Here is a 20,004-nt window from a genome sequence, read left to right on the forward strand (position 1 = left end):
TGTCCTGACAGCACCATGTGCTAACAGGGAACGGGACCACGCCAAGGTCCATGGTCACGATCCAGCCCGGGTCACGGGCTGGTCTCACCTACCATCAGAACTGTCACCACGCGCAGGTGACAACCGCTGCCTGTTCGCACAGCGGCTGCAGCGCACACGGCTCAACCGACATGAACCCGGAACCAAGATGGGCAACTAAAGGTCCCCTCTGAAAACATCTTTAAATCAGCAGCTTTAAGGTTCCTGTAAGAAATTTTCTGTGACATCTACCAGCTATTTAAAGAGAGAGAATTACATATGCAGCTCCATCTAGCACTTCTACCAAAAATCTGTGGAAACGCACAAAACCAGAAGCATCTGCCAGAGGAGAAGAAAACCTCCCTTCTTCTCTACAGCCACGCGGCAGCACAAAGCGCGTAAGCACACCCCGCTAGGAGCTTCCTCAATGCCGGAGCGGAGGGCTCGTGACAAACGCTCCCGAGAACCAGCAGCGCTCTGTGACCCGTCGCACAGGACGCGGGGCATCTTTCTTCTGACGGCTGACACTGGTGAGCTGGAGGAAAACAAAGCTTGCTAATGCTCGTACTGCAAAGGGGAAACCAAAGAGACTGCGTGAGAAGAAACACACCACGAAGGTCTGAACTGTGCCAAAGCTTTAACAAACTAGAGTTCAGCAAGCCTTCTCAAAGGTCGACACATGGGCAGAGGAAAGCGTAACTGGCTGCAAAAAGCAGAGGTGAGCAGTACAGATGACAAAATGCAAATACCAGACAAATGATAAGAGGGCAGAACAGCAATAAAGGGAGAAAAGGATGACCAATAAGTCAGAAGTTAAAGAGTAAAAGGTGAAAAGTCTTTAAATAGGCTCTCCAAGTGACCAAGGAGTAAAAATAAAGATAAGGGGGTAAAGGGGTAGGTGGTGGAGCGGTTCATTAAATCGCAGGTAAAGAAGATTATGGTAACCAAACAACGCGGGCTAACTACCAACACAGTAGGTGCCCTTAGGGCTGGAAGGTGGGGAAAGAGCTTAGCCCAGGCACAAGAAAGGAAACGAAGAGCCCCGGGTGAAGAGCGGACTGGGGACGGGGCAGCGAAGCCCCGCCGCGCTCCGCCGGGGCCAGCGTCTCTCTCCAGTGCCGTGTGTCAGCCTTCGCAGCAACCACACCGTAACTAGGGGTTCACCTTTTAACGCGAGCCAAGAAAAACATTTCCATTATATAAAAAAAGTTACCATTTTATAAGGTTTAAGGGCTAAACAGCAGCCTTTAGATCATGACTCCAATCCAAAGGCTCTTTTGGATTTGTTCAAAAATAAACTACATCTAAAAGAGGTCAACTAGGTCAAAAACCATGCCAGTCCTAAAACAGCACCATGAAGGAAACAGGGAGAGGACCAAAATTCAATGCGAGCGACCCAATCCAAAACACCCCTTGAATAACACTCTAAAGAAAAAAACCTTTCGTTTTTTTTGCCTATTTAAAATTAATCTCATCAGTAACTCAATACGAGAGAGACGGTCAAAGCCTTCCAACGTGTGCTGGGGGGGGAGTCAGGTCTTCTGGGCAACAGAACTGAAGTAGGTTTAATACATTTGCAGAAGCTTTATTCAGGCACCAATTTCCAACAGTTCTGGCCAAGATATTGTCATTCTTTGCAAAGCACCAAAAAGCCCATGAATCTGTTAGGTCTCCAAAGGCAACATTTTCAAATACATTTGGCACTCCATTTTTTCTAGCTTTTGCTTTAAAGGGATATTTAAACAAACACTCCGGTTCACAGCAGGAAGATAATTCCAACTTCACGGGCTCCTTTCTGTGAGTTTCCTCAAGCTGTCCCGTAGCACAGAAACTGCCTCTGCTGAATATTAAGAAGTAATTTCCCACAGGAACCCTGTGCAGCTTCCCTTCCCTCGCAGGGTGAAGGAAAACCAACTCACCTTGCGGTCTCCTTCCACTCCATCTCTTGTCCATCGACGGCCAGGAGCTCATCCAGCTCCGTGAAGAGCTGAGGGGGCGCGGGGCTGTCATCTTCCTCTCCGAGGATGAAGCGGATGCGTTCGGCAGCGGGGGAGACTGCAGAGGTGAAAATACTGCGGTTAAGAGCCTGCGAGATGACCAGGGACGTGCGGCTGCGCTCCCTGCCCGTCTCCCCAAAGCCATTCGGCTGCTTCTCCAGGCTCTCCTCTCCACCTGACATCCTAGTTGCTGCGGACAGAGGGGCGCGAGGGTGCGTCTGCCTCCCTCTCTCCCCTTCCTCGCCTCTCACTCACTCCTGAAAAGTTCAAGCTGGGAGTAAAGTTCAAGAAAGCTCGGCTCTTCCTACAGCCCTATCTGACAGCAATTTGCAGCCCTTGTAAAAAAAAAAGCGCTATCAAGATCAAAACCAATATGCTCTATGGTGCGTGCCCAAGGACCTTTCGTACTCTGATCACCTGGGATCCTTCGCCCCCTTTTTTATATGACGTAAAACCAGTTTGAGCCAAACTCTCTTGGGGCTTGCTGCGACAGCATCCCATGGCTGCTGTCCCCTCCCTGTCCCCAAGGCTCGGCTGCCATTGGCCTGCCCAGGCAGGCTGAAACCCTCCCAGACCCACTGCTGGAAAACACAGGAATATTTAACAGAAAGGTTGGGTCATCTATACATGAAGAATGCAACCCAATGCATTTAGTCAGGCACCAATGCACTGACAAACAACAACTGTTCCCATCAGGAAAAGGCTGCCCAAGAAACTATGTTCAACATGGGCTCTTTGGATGGCACACGCCACGTCCGTTTGCATTATTAGCTCAAGTGAAATGAGCAGAAAGCCCTCCCTGGTTAGGAAACACAGGTGACTGAACATCCAAGAAGCGAGCCCGCGGCTGTGCAGATCCCGGGAGCCGGAGCGCGGGGGCGCTCGGACAGACACCCGTCGGACAGACACCCGTCGGACAGACACCCGTCGGACAGACACCCGTCGGACAGACACCCGTCTGCCGCGGTCGTCACCGTCACACGGCACACTGAACTTTGAACAGCTCTGCTAAAAACTCATTTCCTTCCTAAACATCAGCTGTCTGTTGCAAAGTAATTAATTACACCAGGTGTCCAATCACCGCTGATTTTTCCAGGGTAAACAAAGTCTCCTTTTGGAATGTGAGAAAAAGAACCAATAAGAAACGTGCCCTCTCATACCTTCCTGTTATTGTTTTTTAAGATGCTTTCACAGCTTTCATCTTAGGCTGTTAAGCAAAAGTTGATGTAAATTCATTATATCATAATATAAAATGTATTTCTATTTCTATTAACAGTAATAATTCAATAAAAATGTACTGGGATTTTTGTTTGGTTGGTTGTTTGTGGGGTTTTCTGTCCTTGCACTTCTAAAAGCAATTTGGACTAAAAATCTGCATCTAAAACATGCTGAAAACAAACATTAGAGTAAATAATTAAGATTATCCTATTCCAGAAGTGCAATTAGGCATAACACTTGAGCTCAGCCTTACACAGTCAACCCCGCTCAGCCGCTGGTGCCAGGATTTAGTGCTTAAACCAAGGCACCCGAGCACCAGGAGGTTCCAGCTCCGGTGCCCAACACAGCCCAGCTGGCTGAAGCGCCTCCCGGGCAGCGTCTGAGCCCGAACCCGCAGCTCTGCTCCGACACACCGGCCGCGGGCCGGAACCCCGCCCTGGGCGCACAGATACAAAATACCTATTAAAACAGGAGCCAGAGAGTCAGCTAAGGCGTTAAATGCCACTGTCGCAGTGGATCGTGCATAACACAACAGCACTTAGTTCTGTTGCAGTAACGCTTTGGACATGGACACAGACATGTGTCCCCTACACAACCCATCACACAGAAAGGAACACAAAACAGCTCACTGCATGAGCCTGCAAACTTCTATGATCTACTGCTGCGGCTTTACTTAATTTGTTTAAATTTAGTTGAAAAGCACCGCTACTAACTGCCTGCCATTCTCCAGGCGTTTGGTGGTTTCACAGCAGAAACGCAATAAATGCACGTCCTGTGACTTCAAAAAGCAGCTTGGAGCACAGCAGGCGGGGCGCCTCGAGCAGCCCGCCCGAGTGACCGCAGAGCCGCTGGAGCTGCTCAAGGCAGCGGTACAGCTCATGGGAAAATCACCTGTTTCCAGTCATTTTCAAGCAGGCTCTATTACATGGATGTGTTACTCTGATACCCGAGCCTGTAACACAACCATTCCACAATCACCACCCTCAATATTTTGCTCGCTGAAGTGTGTCAGGACAGGAATTACAGAAATGCTCCACCAAACCGGGATGTGCATCTCAGGTCTCCCCTTCTTTCACGTATTCTTTCGTTTTTACTAATTTCCTATTAGTTGCATTTAGCACAGACGATAAGGTTCAAAATCCAATTAAGGCATTTGCTGGGTCACAGGTCTCCTATGGCTCGCTTTACCACATGCTCTTTACTGCAAATTTTGTAGGTTAATGGGCCGTTTACGGGTTGTTTATGTGCTCTCTTTAGCAAGGAGAACATATTTTCATCTTAATCTCCTGAGCGAACACTGTGTGCTAAGTACAGAGCCACAGCTGAGTCTCAGGCTTAAAACTGGACCCTGCAGACCCCCCGGCCTCTGCGCCCCAGCCCGCCCCGGCCTCGGCCATCACCCCGGCCTCTGCGCCCCAGCCCGCCCCGGCCTCGGCCATCACCCCGGCCTCTGCGCCCCAGCCTCGGCCATCGCCCCGGCCTCGGCCATCACCCCGGCCTCTGCGCCCCAGCCCGCCCCGGCCTTTGCGCCCCAGCCCGCCCCGGCCTCTGCGCCCCAGCCCGCCCGGGGCTGCTGGAACCAGCAGCACTGACGGCAGGATCCGCTGCCGCTAACGCCTTTTTAACCTTATTTTCCTTGCTGTCTCGTTCAAGAAACAACCTGATGATCAACAGACAGAAGTAACAGATTCATGTAGCTAGCACTGTAATTTTCCCTGGGTGGAGAGGAATTAAGGTATTGTCTATGGTAAAATGCTCGAGCGCAACATTTAAACACAGGTATTGCCACCCATAAATGACACCTCTTACCCCCCAGCCTTTCCTGCTCTTAGGTTCAGCCACAAGTGGTCCACGAAGCTGCTTATAAAACACATCACTTGCAAAGAGAATGGACACATCAGCAGTTTCCCGCAGTTCAGTTCAGGCCAATTACAAGTACAACTTATCCCCTCGGGTTCCCAAAGGCAAAATCAATCTCCATCAACACAGAGAGATCTCCGGCAGCTCAGAAACAGGGAGAGACGCGATTGCAGCGCGACCAGCTCCCGTCAGCCACGTCGAGCTCCAGGCCCCCGCGAGCGCGGCGGGGACGCGGGCGCTGCCCGGGCCCGGTGGCACCTCGCTGTCCCCGGGCCCCGGTGGCACCTCGCTGTCCCCAGACCCGGTGGCGGCACCTCGCTGTCCCCGGGCCCCGGTGGCACCTCGCTGTCCCCGGGCCCGGTGGCACCTCGCTGTCCCCGGCCTCGGTGGCACCTCGCTGTCCCCGGGCTGCGGTGGCACCTCGCTGTCCCTGGGCCCCGGTGGCACCTCGCTGTCCCTGGGCCCCGGTGGCACCTCGCTGTCCCCGGCCCCGGTGGCACCTCGCTGTCCCTGGGCCCCGGTGGCACCTCGCTGTCCCTGGGCCCCGGTGGCACCTCGCTGTCCCCGGCCCCGGTGGCACCTCGCTGTCCCCGGGCCCCGGTGGCACCTCGCTGTCCCCGGCCTCGGTGGCACCTCGCTGTCCCCGGGCCCCGGTGGCACCTCGCTGTCCCCGGGCCCCGGTGGCACCTCGCTGTCCCCGGGCCCCGGTGGCACCTCGCTGTCCCCGGCCTCGGTGGCACCTCGCTGTCCCCGGCCTCGGTGGCACCTCGCTGTCCCCGGCCCCGGTGGCACCTCGCTGTCCCCGGGCCGCGGTGGCACCTCGCTGTCCCCGGGCCCCGGTGGCACCTCGCTGTCCCCGGGCCCCGGTGGCACCTCGCTGTCCCCGGGCCGCGGTGGCACCTCGCTGTCCCCGGCCTCGGTGGCACCTCGCTGTCCCCGGCCCCGGTGGCACCTCGCTGTCCCCGGGCCCCGGTGGCACCTCGCTGTCCCCGGGCCCCGGTGGCACCTCGCTGTCCCCGGCCTCGGTGGCACCTCGCTGTCCCCGGCCCCGGTGGCACCTCGCTGTCCCTGGGCCCCGGTGGCACCTCGCTGTCCCCGGGCCCCGGTGGCACCTCGCTGTCCCCGGCCTCGGTGGCACCTCGCTGTCCCCGGTCACCTCCTGCAGCGCAGCCGCGGGCAGACGGCGGCGCCCGGCTCCCGCGGTGGCCGAGGCTGGCCTGGAACGCGGGGATCGGGGCGGACTTGTTTGGGGTGATGCACAACTAAACCACCCTCTTCTCAAATCGAACTCCATGTTTTTTCCCGCCCTGTGTTTTTCAGGTTGCTGTTACCGGTGGCACCTCTGAAAACCCTGGGACCTGCACCGCAGACAACTGCTCCTCCACTCAAGGCCACAGAGGTTTAACACACAGTTCTCCTTTCCTTCAGGTCCTTTAACAGCTACAATAATCCTCAAGAGACTTGGCGTGAATCCTGACTCAAAGCCTGTGGTAACATTACCATTCAAGGTTATTTGTAACAAATGTGCTTTCCAAACACACTGATTTCAACAGGACACGATCGTATTCCCATTAATTTCTGGGGCTGTCCTGAGTCAGTCAAAACCGGGTTCAAACCCACGTGAAGTTGGAGTGAGTTGGTGGAGTTGTGCAGACACTTTTATCAGATTTGAAGTGTTTTCTTTCTAGTTCAGGTGACTTTGCTTCCAAAATGAATCAATTACATGAAGCAATTTTAATTGTGTGCCAATGTCTATACAAGACCTTATGCAGCATAAACACTTCCCTTATGATTTATACCTTTCCTGGCCATTCGTGCATAGACAAGCCCCAAAGTGTGAGCATTTTTACACACAATTCAAGGCACCGCTGGGGGTGAATTTCCACTGGGATGGCAAAATCCCACGCTCGGGCAGCGTTACTGAGGAGAGCAGCAAACCAGGCAGTTCGACCATCCTAATCCCACCAACAGCACAACCCTTTTCTAGCTTGGAGTCATGCCTTGCACATAGCAAAAAACGAAACACGAGGGCAGAGCTCTGCAGACACAAAGACAGTGCAAAAACTGCTCCTAAGGCCAGGAGAACAGGAAAAGTATTGCGATTTGCTCTGATTTTGATTGTCACTTTGTACAACTTGACTGCAGCCACAGGCTCCCTGCCCGCCACCCCCACCACAGCAGGAACCCGGACCACAGCAACGCACCCTGATAACAACAGGATTCACGCCACCTTGATTCTGCAGCAGGATCGTTGCTCTGCATCTACCTGGCTTGATTAATACAAGCAAGAGCTAGCTCAGCTACTCAGATCGGCAACAATTGCAGACAATAATTTCTGAGTCAAAAGCAGGAAGATTTGAAAGCGAGCGTGTGACATGAGACCTCAGAGGGCCGTCTAAGTGCAGGTGGTCACGGCTGCCACGGTCGCAGTTTTATGAGCTCCCTTGAACAACCAACACAAGTGGCCTCACACCCGAGACCAGGAGTCTCGAAAAGCCCACCTGTGGCCGACCAGCCCTGCAGGTGAAGCTCCCTGAGCGAGCACAGGCCCACAGAGGCGACTGCTCCGGCCCCGCGCTGGCAGCAGCAGATCAGAGCCCGCAGCCGCGGGGCGCCCGCGCCGCCCCGTCCCCCCGCGCCGCCCCGCCCGGCCACGGCTGCGGAGCCAGGGGACGCCGGCCAAGCTGCCCGGCCGTCTGGAAGCACACAGCCCCATCCCTTGGGCGCGACCTTCCCAGCCTCGGCTGCCTCCTGAACAACCAGCTGTTTGCTGGATTATTGTACTGCATGATTGTACATGTTCCACTGTAGGCTCCTCTGCAACATGTGGCGTATATTAAGTCTTTGATCTGCAAAAAATCTTCAGTATTAGACAAATGCTTACTAACAGCATGTTCTCTCAAGTGCCAGAAGAACTGCAGCTCTTACATAACGATCTGCTGAGCATTCCCAGCTCCTTTCGTTTTCAAGGCTGCTGTGACAACATAGACAAGCATTATCTACAGGTATTTTACTGAAACATTCCTTGGAGATACAGGGGCAGAAAAAAGACCCTTCTTCCAAAAATGTCTCAAATCAACTCAGTTACAGCAGACGGCTCACGTGGACCAGTGAGCGGTGTGGACAATCGGCCCAGCAACCTTTCAAACAAAACCAGCATCACCGAATGAAAGAGCCAGTCAGCTGTAACAGAAAAGGCACTGCCTCGAAAACAACCAACCAACCAAAAAACAACAGCAACAAAACGCCACAGCTAATTCCAAATGCACAATTATGGTAGACAGATCACCGCGTCCGAAACCTCGTGTCTGATTGTGAACTTTCCCCAACATCATTCCATTTTAACTGCCAATAACTGTCTTCAAAATCACCTCTGTTCTTCAGGTGTAGACAATAATAACAGTATCTATGAGAGGCGTCAGGAGCAGAGGCAGCTGTGCATTCCAAACGCAATGCATTATTGATAGCCTCCCACCGCTATCTGATTAGCAAGTCCAGCCAGACTGAATATTTAATATATCAACGACCTGAGTCTCATTTCAGGTGTACATGTGTCACACGATTCTCCAATAGCCTCCCAACTGCTAGAAAAATGAGAAAACACTTAATTTTTAGAACTTTCCAGATTCACCAAGTGCTGTTTTTCATTATACGGGTGGCAGCGATGCCTTTTACACTTATTTTCACGGAAGAGCCAGCCCGTGCCGCGGCGCTCCAGCCCGCGCCTGTAACACACACTGGCATGACAGAAACCCCATAACAAGCAGCCGGTTAGAAACACGGGCCACAGCGCTATTTTCTGACTAGTCCTGGAGGTCAGCCATCTCACTTAAAGTTGTGCAAAACTGCTACTGCAGCACATTTTTAAGGAGCTATTACTGTGCAGTTGCCAAATGGACTTTAACAGAGACAAAGCAGCACCTCGCAGGAGCCGGGCGCTCCTCCGGCTGCTCCGCGCTCCCGCCAGGCCGGCGCGGGCGCTGCCGGCGCCACGGCTCCCTCGGCCTCGGCGAGGATCCGCGTCCCCAGCACAGTCACCCAGCAGCACGGTGGCTGTCGTGTATAACAAAGCTCTAAAGCTGCCCCCTATTTCTCAGCGTTTTCTTTGGCGTTTCTGTTTCCCATTTTAAAGCAGTACGGCTTTCACAGTGGGGCTGCAGAGACGTGTGCTGTTCAGCTCTCCGGAATCCTGCTGCGGTCTTACTCTGGTACCTTCATCATCTCAATCACGTCGATTGACGTGATGAGGCGCAACTCCCCTCAATTTCCACTGGCATCAGCCGCACAACGTGGGCACCAAGTGACTGCTCATGTAAGTCAGCACAGGAGAAAACTGCTGTTCTCTGGAGAGCAGAGAAAGGTCCCGTTGTCCTTCTCAACACTGTAACGTGGCTCCCCAAAGACAATTTTAAAGCTATTTTGATGTGATGCAGTCCCTAAGAACCATCATTTCCTTGTATCGGCTACGAGCCCTCCAGCCAAACTACTAATTCATGTTTTAGTTTATCACCGATCACCTACCTGTACCCCCTCTCCCAGTTAATGGTAAGAACACAGTGACATTTTTAAGGACACAGCCATAACAACTCTGGGTTCTTTTTCTGAATTTAAGCTTCCATGCAGTGACAGGAGAAACTTCCCTCTGTGCATTTTGAAACCAGCCCTCCGGCTGCAATAGACAGTTTTATGCCTATTAAGCTCTTCCCACAAGCAGGGTCTCATCCTTGTCTATTTGTCCCCTCCAATCAATCTCCACATCAGCTCTGACCGTTTCAGCACTTTGAATTCTTCAGCGAGGGCTCGACACACGACGGACCCGCGGAGGAAGGACGACGGGCAGGAGCACCAGAGGAGTCTCACGTTCTATAGCCAGCGCAGAGCCCTTCGTCCCGTGCGGTTTCCAGGCAGCGTCTCTGGCTGAAACGGAGCCCACCTCGGTTGCCAGGCAGCATTTCAAGAAGCATTCAACTTCTCTGGCATCCAACACTTATTGCTTTCAACTCTTTTCATTCTGCCCCCTCCATTTTAAATGTTACCAGACAGACACCTCGTCCGCTTTGGGCACGGAGAGAAAAGAGCCCCGTTATTCCTCAGAGTCACTGCAGGAGACCATGGGGTGCAGGAGAGCAACACGTGCTGAGAGGGTCCCGCACGTTGTTATTTCCTCACAATCATGGGCCCGCTCCAAACTCGGTGTATGGGAGGGACACCCCAGGCTCCCACCAGCCTCGAGAGCGCGAACCGCCGCTGGAGGAGGGGAAGGAGGGAGTTAGGCCTGGCTTTTCCATTGCTCTGCACACACAGGACCATTATTTGCGACAGGGCTATCGACGGCCAGGTCCCGCCTGCGGGGTTTGTTTTGCACAGTTGTAACATGGAAGGCACCACCTCTCTCCAGGACTGAATCGCGCTGGCTGTTCTCACACAGACACAGCTCCGTGCTACAGCACTAACGTGTGTCACCTCTCTCCAGGACTGAATCGCGCTGGCTGTTCTCACACAGACACAGCTCCGTGCCACGAGCACTAACGTGTGTCACCTCTCTCCAGGACTGAATCGCGCTGGCTGTTCTCACACAGACACAGCTCCGTGCTACAGCACTAACGTGTGTCACCCTTCTCCAGGACTGAATCGCGCTGGCTGTTCTCACACAGACACAGCTCCGTGCTACAGCACTAACGTGTGTCACCTCTCTCCAGGACTGAATCGCGCTGGCTGTTCTCACACAGACACAGCTCCGTGCTACAGCACCAACGTGTGTCACCCTTCTCCAGGACTGAATCGCACTGGCTGTTCTCACACAGACACAGCTCCGTGCTACAGCACTAACGTGTGTCACCCTTCTCCAGGACTGAATCGCGCTGGCTGTTCTCACACAGACACAGCTCCGTGCTACAGCACTAACGTGTGTCACCTCTCTCCAGGACTGAATCGCGCTGGCTGTTCTCACACAGACACAGCTCCGTGCCATGAGCACTAACGTGTGCTTCAAAAAGGCTCAGCTTTTCTTTTTGTCTGTCACCTGAAAAGCTTCATTCAGGGACAAACTGCCCTTCTGGCTCATAAAGGTTAGCAGCAACTTATCTAAAAAACTACAGAGCTGCTGTGAAATTCAGACAATGCTTTCGTTGACTTGGAGAGCACCTGACAGAGCAGCTACAAAACCAGCTGCTTTCACGTTTAACGTTGGTTTTCCTCATACTTCCTGCCTGCAGCAAAGCACGTTAGATCAAGTAGATCCATCTCTTCAGACCTGCGCTTCAGGTGACCGCACTGACCGTACTCCAAATGCTGACAAAAGCCCATCCTCGGCACTCCCTCACCTGGCATCGCTGCAGACGTTATGACCGCCCTGATGCAATGGTCACTGTCTGATAGCAGCGTGGCAAAGCAAAGCTTTTGGTGGATAAACCACCTCTCTGAGGGCATTTTCTGAGTCAGAACAATTCAGAAAACAACTTTTGCAATGGCATTTCAGTAGTAGAAAGACCCTACTGAGATACAAACACAACCACCGGTTTCATTCCTGCCTTTAAAAATTAACCACCATTAGCTCTGGGCTCCGAGCTGCCAGCAGCACTCTCCTCCAACCGGCTTCCCAGAAAGAAACTCCTGATTGAGCTGGTTCTCTAAAGCCCGGTGACATTTTGGCAGCTCTTGCTCTTCACCGGTTTCCCCTTGCAACGGCACGTAGAGTTCAAGCTGCTGCCTCCTTCGTGCTCTCAGCTTCACAAACTCACCGCCATCTCCTGCATCTGCACTAAACCTCCACAAAACATGATTATGCTGAAAAAAACAGGCTTGTTGGTTCAAGAGCAAGATCTGCACCTTCCCGTGGACCCCAGTACCCTGGGAGAGAACCCAGACACAGCGAGACCTGCAAACGCATCCCTCCATCGAAGAACAACTCAGCAGGTTGGTACCACCAGCACGGCGAGCTTTAAAGGCTGCATAGGTAGAGGTACCAACGAGAGGTGCATGCAGGTACCTATTCTGATCCATTTCAGATAAGCTCCCAAATGGCAGATCTCTCATCAGCCAGAGCAAGGGCAGGTAAGCCGGCAGGGGTCACACAGCAGGCAGTGCAGCAAATGTCAACAGCAAACACAAACACTAGAGAAAGGGAAACGAGATAACAGAAGTTTGTAACAAGCAAACATAAAACCCAGAGAAGGCCAGAGACGTGCTCACGAGCGACGACGGCGGGCGACACGGACCCTGCCCTGGCGGCCCCGCGGGGCCGGAGCTGCTCAGAGTGCTCGAGAACAGCCCGGGCCAGCAGTGACCTCAGGGGATCTGCTAAGAACTCACCTGCACCGGAAGGCACCTGCACTGTTTCAACTGTATTCCTGTAATTACATCAATCAAATATAACATATTCCCACTTCTGGGCAAGGAATACAAATAGGATCTATAGCAGTGAAATTGTGTGCAAGAAAAATAATAGACCATTATCCAATACAGCAAAACGAAGCACAGGGCGGCTGTCAGTGCCCGTAATTAAGATCAATACGCTCAGGAAAGGGATAGTGCCAAGACCGAGGGAAGGAGGGAGACAGCTGCTCCAAACAAAACAAACTTCTTTTTCACTGAAAAGTGAAAACTTTGGTGTCTTGAGACGCATTTGGAGACTGCTCATGGAATGCAAAGCGAGCCACAAAAGACAGACTTTACCAAAGCAAGAGAGGCCTCCAATCAGTAAGGAAGCACAGATATGCAAAGGTGGCAAAGCCCCACTTGGCCGTACCATTTAAGAACATCGTGGTCCAGTGCAAGGCTGTGCCAAGACAAAGCTAGCAAACATGAAGGAAGGTTCGATCAAAACCCGAACAGTAAGTACATGAGACGTAAAAGGAAAATGAATTACTGAAGACCAGCAGCAGCAGGAGCCTGAGAGCAGGTGGGTGAACGGGACCACCTCGGAGCGAGCCAATTAAGAGGATTAGAGGTTTTGCGGCACAGCGACCAGCCTCTGGTGTGACCTCACCACACAGCTGAGGTTTGTGCACACTGAGCCTCTGGTGTGACCTCACCACACAGCTGAGGTTTGTGCACACGGAGCCTCTGGTGTGACCTCACCACACAGCTGAGGTTTGTGCACACTGAGCCAGCCTCTGGTGTGACCCTCACCACACAGCTGAGGTTTGTGCACACTGGGCCTCTGGTGTGACCTCACCACACAGCTGAGCGGAAGGACACCGGAGCTTTGGCAAAGGCCAGCGTGTGGGGCAGCCGGGACGCGACAGCATCTGCGGAAAGGAGAACAGATGGAGGTGGGCTCAAGAGCAGTGGGTGTCCGGGACCCTTGTGCTCACACCCAACCGGAGCCTGTCCGGCCCCAAGGTTTTAGTGAGCTCTGGAACATTCCATACGGCCTGAAACTAAAGAACGAATAATCAATCCATGAAAACGCCACGAATTAGTACCCAGCTGACTCAGCACCATGGGGCACCACCTACCGCACCACAGAGAACCCGATTAATGCACCTGATCTCCTACAGTTTCCAGAGTGCGGGCGCTGCCCCGCGGGTCTCTGGCCGCGCTGCGCCCGCCGCGGCTCCAGGGGCGCAAGGTGAGCGTGCCCCCGCTCTGCCGCAGCGGAGCAAACCTGCGCTGCCACGGCCTGCGCCCGCCGCGGCTGCACGGTGCGCAAGGTGAGCGTGCCCCCGCTCTGCCACAGCGGAGCGGCAAACCTGCGCTGCCACGGCCTGCGCCCGCCGCGGCTCCAGGGGCGCAAGGTGAGCGTGCCCCCGCTCTGCCACAGCAGAGCAAACCTGCGCTGCCACGGCCTGCGCCCGCCGCGGCTCCAGGGGCGCAAGGTGAGCGTGCCCCCGCTCTGCCACAGCAGAGCAAACCTGCGCTGCCACGGCCTGCGCCCGCCGCGGCTGCACGGTGCGCAAGGTGAGCGTGCCCCGCTCTGCCGCAGCGGAGCAAACCTGCGCTGCCACGGCCTGCGCCCGCCGCGGCTCCAGGGGCGCAAGGTGAGCGTGCCCCGCTCTGCCGCAGCGGAGCAAACCTGCGCTGCCACGGCCTGCGCCCGCCGCGGCTCCAGGGGCGCAAGGTGAGCGTGCCCCGCTCTGCCGCAGCGGAGCAAACCTGTGCTGCCACGGCCTGCCAGGACTCACGGGCCAGCGCCGCTGTGGTTGAAAACAAAACCATTACCAGAGTTCTCAGAACAAACTGCTACTTAAGCAGGTTTTTTTCTTTCTTTTAAGCTCCTAAATGCAACTGTAGCAATTATTGTGTTATGTAATTGCCTAACATTTAATGTTTACAGCAACATTTTACAACTAATTTACATGTAGTTCACTAAATGCTGTAGGGTTAATTGGTCTTTTGTTGTGCATTAAGTAGCTTGTTAATTATTAGACAGTTGGGAGGAAAAAACAAGCAGGAGGTCAGTTTGAGGATGGCTTGGACTGAACAGAACGACTTCTTGTAATGAGCAAAATGCACAGGGTGATTTTTGCATAAGCATTGACCTTCCTAAGGACCAAGGACCGCTGAGCCCCACAGCCGGCACCCGCGGGCGAACACGCGTTCCCGGCGCCGGGCCCTCCTGGCTCTGCCCGCGAGGAGGATCCAGCGGCTCTCGGCAGGTGCGAGCGACACAAACACAAAACTGGAGCTGAAGGAGGAGAAAAGATGCAATTCCTTGTGCTTGGCACGAATAACATAACAGGGACGGGACGCTCGACGTTTTTAAACACGAGTGGAGCAAGGAACACAAGGATGTTTCCTGGGCTGTGCCCACACGGGCCAAGTCCAGCACCCAAATCGCCCCGTTCCTGGATGGGAGCACAGCCAGGCCACACCTCGCACTGTGCTGGGTGAGAACTGTTCTGCGCCACACGTGCTCAAGGGAGCCCCAGGACACCTCAGCATTCCCCGCTCCGAGCGCCATCAGCTGAGATGCATCCAAAGAGATCAGAACGATTTGTGAGAAAAACACAACAATCGGTAACGAAAGAGTGCTCTGGACACGCCATCCTAACTTAGAACCAACATTAATAACTTAATTACGAAGCTGGCCCCGCTTTGAGCAGAGTTTGGACCATATGACCTCCATAGGTGCCTTCCAACCCAATTTGCTCTATTCCATTAGTGATCTCCACATATATCTGATCTCCACTCCGGTTATCACATCTGCTGCCCAAACGTGAGCACCCTGCCAGGTTTTCAGAACAACTTAGTAATGAACAGAGACTGGAAACCCCACGCTGTTTTCAATGATCTGTTTGGCACAATGGTCTGGAAGCTGAGATCAGAAACTACAGTAACAAAAAAGCCAATTTGTATATTAGAAATATCTGCAAAAAATTGCATCCATCTTGAAAAAAGTATGTGCTGCCTTTTCCATGCAAAGTGTTCCCGTGCTGCTCCTCATCCAGCGCCCAGCTCCCCCAGCCCTCAGTGACACGGAGCCGTCACAAACACTGCGCCCAGGAGCCCACCGCAGAGCCTTCTGGAGCCTGCGCAGACACGCACACCAGCAGCTCAGCCAACCTGACTGCAGGCTTGGCTTTGGACAAAACATGCATTTCTTGCAAGGACAGCCTCATTCAAAACTGAGGTGACTTGTATCGGATACATCTAGACGGGAGTTGCTGCAGACCCAGCTCGGAAAGGCGGCGTCCGTCTGCAAGAGCACGGGCACACAGCGAGCGTTAGGGGCGTTCGGGACTTAAACAGGGGGAGAGACAGACAACAAATCAGCGAGGTATTAATGACAATCTTTCCAACAAGTGGGATGGAAAGGGCGAACCAGACATGAGCAGTGTTTTCAAAAACCTGTTTCATCAAAACAACATTTCTTCCAATGAAAATCTCTTTACAGGTACTGATCTCCTTAGAGTTGCCAAATGCTTCATTTCTTTGTAATTGGTTCTGCTGCATTTTAAATACGATGTGCTGAAACATCAAACTGTTAAAATACGGGAATTAAACTTAAAAACCCTGTAGCCTTACCGCTTCTCAAATTAAATTGTCCAGAAATAAGGAATCTACTTGTGTTGTTTTTTTTCAAAACCACACTTGATTATTAAGAAAGTCTCAGTGCGTGTGGCGTTTCTGCAAATCGTTAATTACCGTAACTCAGCAAGGGGTGCTGCTGCGTTCCTGCTGACCCCAGGAAGACGCACACGCCGGGTGGGTTTAACAACCGCAACACGGAGGTGTGAGCCGTTTGAGATCTGAGGCTCTTTTCCCCCAGGGCTGCAGCCACTCGCTCCCCTGCCCGCGGGGGTCAGGGCTGTGCTCGGACCAACGGCTCTACAGACGCGGGCTGGAGAGCCGCCACAAACCCACACGGGACCGCGGCGGCGCGGGCAGAGACCGGCCGGGATGCGGCGGCAGGCGCTGCCGACAGCAGCGCCCAGTCCAGGGCGAACGCCCAGCAGCTCCGGCTACAAGCGTTCCCGCGCGAGGTGAGCTCGGAGCGCAGTTAATACCGATTCCCAAAGGACCCGGCGCCAAGCACTCAGCTCATGTGACAAGGGTCGCTTTGTCTCGCTTCCCCCTCCACCCCCCAGCACATGGAAAACTTCAGAAATTCCCTCGCCGAGAGCAGCTGAGCTGAGGAACTCGGAATTACAGGTTCCAAGGTTCCTTTGCTGCTTGAGCCAAGACATATTTCCAGTGCTTCTCAGGACGGAAAACAACCTTCTGCTTTTAATGACTTGCCTTTTATCTTTAATAAGGGATTAGGAGTTATTTTTCCAGCTAATACCTTAAAATCCAGATAATCATAAAAGCAATCAGTAATACCCAATATATGTTAATTACTCATTTTCTTCTTGTCTCTTGTTGGCATGCTGTCACTCATGTCCATTAATTTGTCTATAATAAGGCTGTAAATCAAAATCAACAAAAGGCTTCAGGTCCTCTGGGAAGTCACAGGTTTAGACTTGGGGGATTAACGAGATTATAGCTGTGACGATAGAGAAGAAAAGAGCATTTTGGGCAAGACCTGCAGCACTAGCCCATCAGCTGGTTCCCCGTGCCCAGCCCTGCCACCCCTGCGCGGGGCCTTCCCACGGGAGCCAGGGCAGGGCAAAGCGCTGCGAGGGGAGCGAACGGGCTGGACGCGCTGCTCAGCCAGACGGCAACGAGAGCCACGCTTACTGCCAGTGACACGGGAGGTTTGCTGTAACAGCCTGCACTGGCCTTTGCAAAGGGTCGCTACAGGTAGAGCAGCTGTACAAGCTTTACACTCCAGATCAGACGGTGGCCGAGGGAAAAGCTGAAGGTGTTGGAATAAAGACGATAACCGACACATTGCTCAGGTGGGTAATACCTGCGACGGCAAAGATGTGAATGGATGGGATGTCACTGAAAGACAATGTCCCGCTGTCCATAACCTCTGCAGGACACCCAGGCAGCCTCCTCCTGCCCAGGCTGATGAACCCGCGGGACCAAGCGGCGCTGCCGGCGCCTGGCGCACGCGCTTTGCTCCCGCAGCAAGAGCAGCAAACGGGTTCAGCTCAAGCAACGCGACTGCCCGGGCAGGACGAAGCCAAACCCTGCGCAGTCACCATCGTCAGAAGGCAAGTCCTCCAGAGCACACGCTGCCCCGTCCACAACAACAGCTCCTCAGCCAGCACATCAGCTCACGCGACGATCAAGAGACCTGCAGGGCTGTCTGCAACAACAAAAGCTTGTCTTTTTTTCCAATAACTTGACTTAAAGTTCTCACCTGCTACTCAGAAACTGTGTTCTAGCCATGCTGGCCAAAGACCTTTCATGTGCAGACAGCGTCGGTATGTAAACCACAGCCCACAAGCAGATTCGGTTAGAGTTCTGAAGAGCTGTCAGTGTTGACCGATTTCTGCCTCCCTGAAATCACAGCGTACGAAGAGCCAAAGCCGTGTGTTGAAAACCCCTCCTCGTGCTAGAACTGGCACCATTCACCTTGAAAAACATGCTGTCAGGGATACCAACATTCCACCTCTTAAACCAACGAATACTACAGATAGCCTATCCATCCACGGAGTTCTGGCACAAAACAAGTTCCTAACTGGAAACGTTTACACTTTGTGACAAAGCAGACACCCAGAACCCAGCTACTGCAATACAATGTGAGACCGAAGGGAATATATGCATTTCAGAGAATCCTCCCTAGGGCACAGAATTAAGAGGCTACAATCTTTGGGGAAAAAATACATCTAACATAGCACAGCCACTTGAACAAGGAAGCACTTCTCATTGTTCAGAACAACAGCATCGCTGCCATAAGCCACTCATCTGATCCTTCTCTTCCAGGTTCTCATCTGGATCACAGGATCACAGATGAGCCAAGGCTGGAAGAAACGTCTGGAAATGCTGGGTTCCAACCTGGTGTGGAAAGCAGGGCCGCGGATCAGGCACCCAGGGCCCTAGCAAGCCACATTTTGAACATTTGCAGCAGAGGGAATTCCACCACTTCCCGCTTCACTGTTTGCTCTCACGGACAGTACCATCTCTCCCGTGCCCGGACAGAATCAGGACTGCGGAAGCAGGCCGATCGTTCCCAGGGCAGGCGGAGAGCCCCTGAGGAGCCTGGGTTCTGCGGGGGCTGCGCCCGGGCGCTGCGCGGCCTGCCTGCGGGATGGGGCCTTTCGGTTCCGCCCGGGCGCAGCCCCCGCGGAACCGAACGCCCCGTCCCGCAGGCAGGCCGTGCAGCGCCTGGGTGGAACCGAACGCCCCGTCCCGCAGGCAGGCCGCGCAGCCCCAGCAGAACCGAACGCCCCGTCCCGCAGGCAGGCCGTGCAGCCCCCGCGGAACCGAACGCCCCGTCCCGCAGGCAGGCCGCGCAGCGCCCGCGGAACCGAACGCCCCGTCCCGCAGGCAGGCCGTGCAGCCCCCGCAGAACCGAATGCCCCGTCCCGCAGGCAGGCCGTGCAGCCCCCGCAGAACCGAACGCCCCGTCCCGCAGGCAGGCCGTGCAGCCCCCGCAGAACCGAACGCCCCGTCCCGCAGGCAGGCCGTGCAGCCCCCGCAGAACCGAACGCCCCGTCCCGCAGGCAGGCCGTGCAGCCCCCGCAGAACCGAATGCCCCGTCCCGCAGGCAGGCCGTGCAGCCCCCGCAGAACCGAATGCCCCGTCCCGCAGGCAGGCCGTGCAGCCCCCGCAGAACCGAACGCCCCGTCCCGCAGGCAGGCCGCGCAGCGCCCGCGGAACCGAACGCCCCGTCCCGCAGGCAGGCCGTGCAGCGCCCGGGTGGAACCGAACGCCCCGTCCCGCAGGCAGGCCGTGCAGCGCCTGGGTGGAACCGAACGCCCCGTCCCGCAGGCAGGCCGCGCAGCCCCAGCAGAACCGAACGCCCCGTCCCGCAGGCAGGCCGCGCAGCCCCCGCGGAACCGAACGCCCCGTCCCGCAGGCAGGCCGCGCAGCGCCCGGGCGGAACCGAACGCCCCGTCCCGCAGGCAGGCCGCGCAGCGCCCGGGCGGAACCGAACGCCCCGTCCCGCAGGCAGGCCGCGCAGCGCCCGGGCGGAACCGAACGCCCCGTCCCGCAGGCAGGCCGTGCAGCGCCTGGGCGGAACCGAACGCCCCGTCCCGCAGGCAGGCCGCGCAGCGCCCGGGCGCAGCCCCGCGCAGGACGGCAGAGCAGCCGCCGCCTGACGTTGGGCACGGGCACGACCCAGTTCCAGACACCAGGACCACCAGAAATTACTTCAGCTGGGCTCTGTGAAACCCCTTACAGAACTTTAAACAGAAATTCACCCCTCCTCTCCTTGGTCCTCCCCTTCCCCAGAAGAAATGTGAGCTCTCTGTAGATACCTAAATGGAAAATTCCAGTCCTGACGGTTACATTTTGGCAAAGACACAGGCAACTGAAAGCAGTCAGGTCCTTAGACTCTCTCTTTTAACTGTCTATGTGCTATCACACAACTGTAAGAAAAGAGTTAAGAAATTGGTTCAGTGTTATGTTT

General features: G+C 54.6%; 1 protein-coding gene across 8 annotated transcripts in view; it reads right to left on the bottom strand.

Moving 5' to 3' along the window:
* SLC4A4 (solute carrier family 4 member 4) overlaps positions 1–20,004 on the bottom strand; it is a 182,786-nt gene that overhangs the window by 100,723 nt on the left and 62,059 nt on the right. For all 8 annotated transcript variants that reach the window (XR_014184009.1, XR_014184010.1, XR_014184011.1 and 5 more), the window contains one exon: positions 1,938–2,073. Coding sequence is in view for 5 of the 8 variants with exons in the window: in XM_082052103.1 (XP_081908229.1) it covers positions 1,938–2,073 (136 nt within the window). In the remaining 3 variants the exon portion in view is untranslated. The remainder of the gene's footprint in view (positions 1–1,937; positions 2,074–20,004) is intronic.

The sequence above is a fragment of the Streptopelia decaocto genome, assembly GCF_964273445.1.
Source record: "Streptopelia decaocto genome assembly, chromosome: 4".
Classification (NCBI taxonomy): domain Eukaryota; kingdom Metazoa; phylum Chordata; class Aves; order Columbiformes; family Columbidae; genus Streptopelia; species Streptopelia decaocto.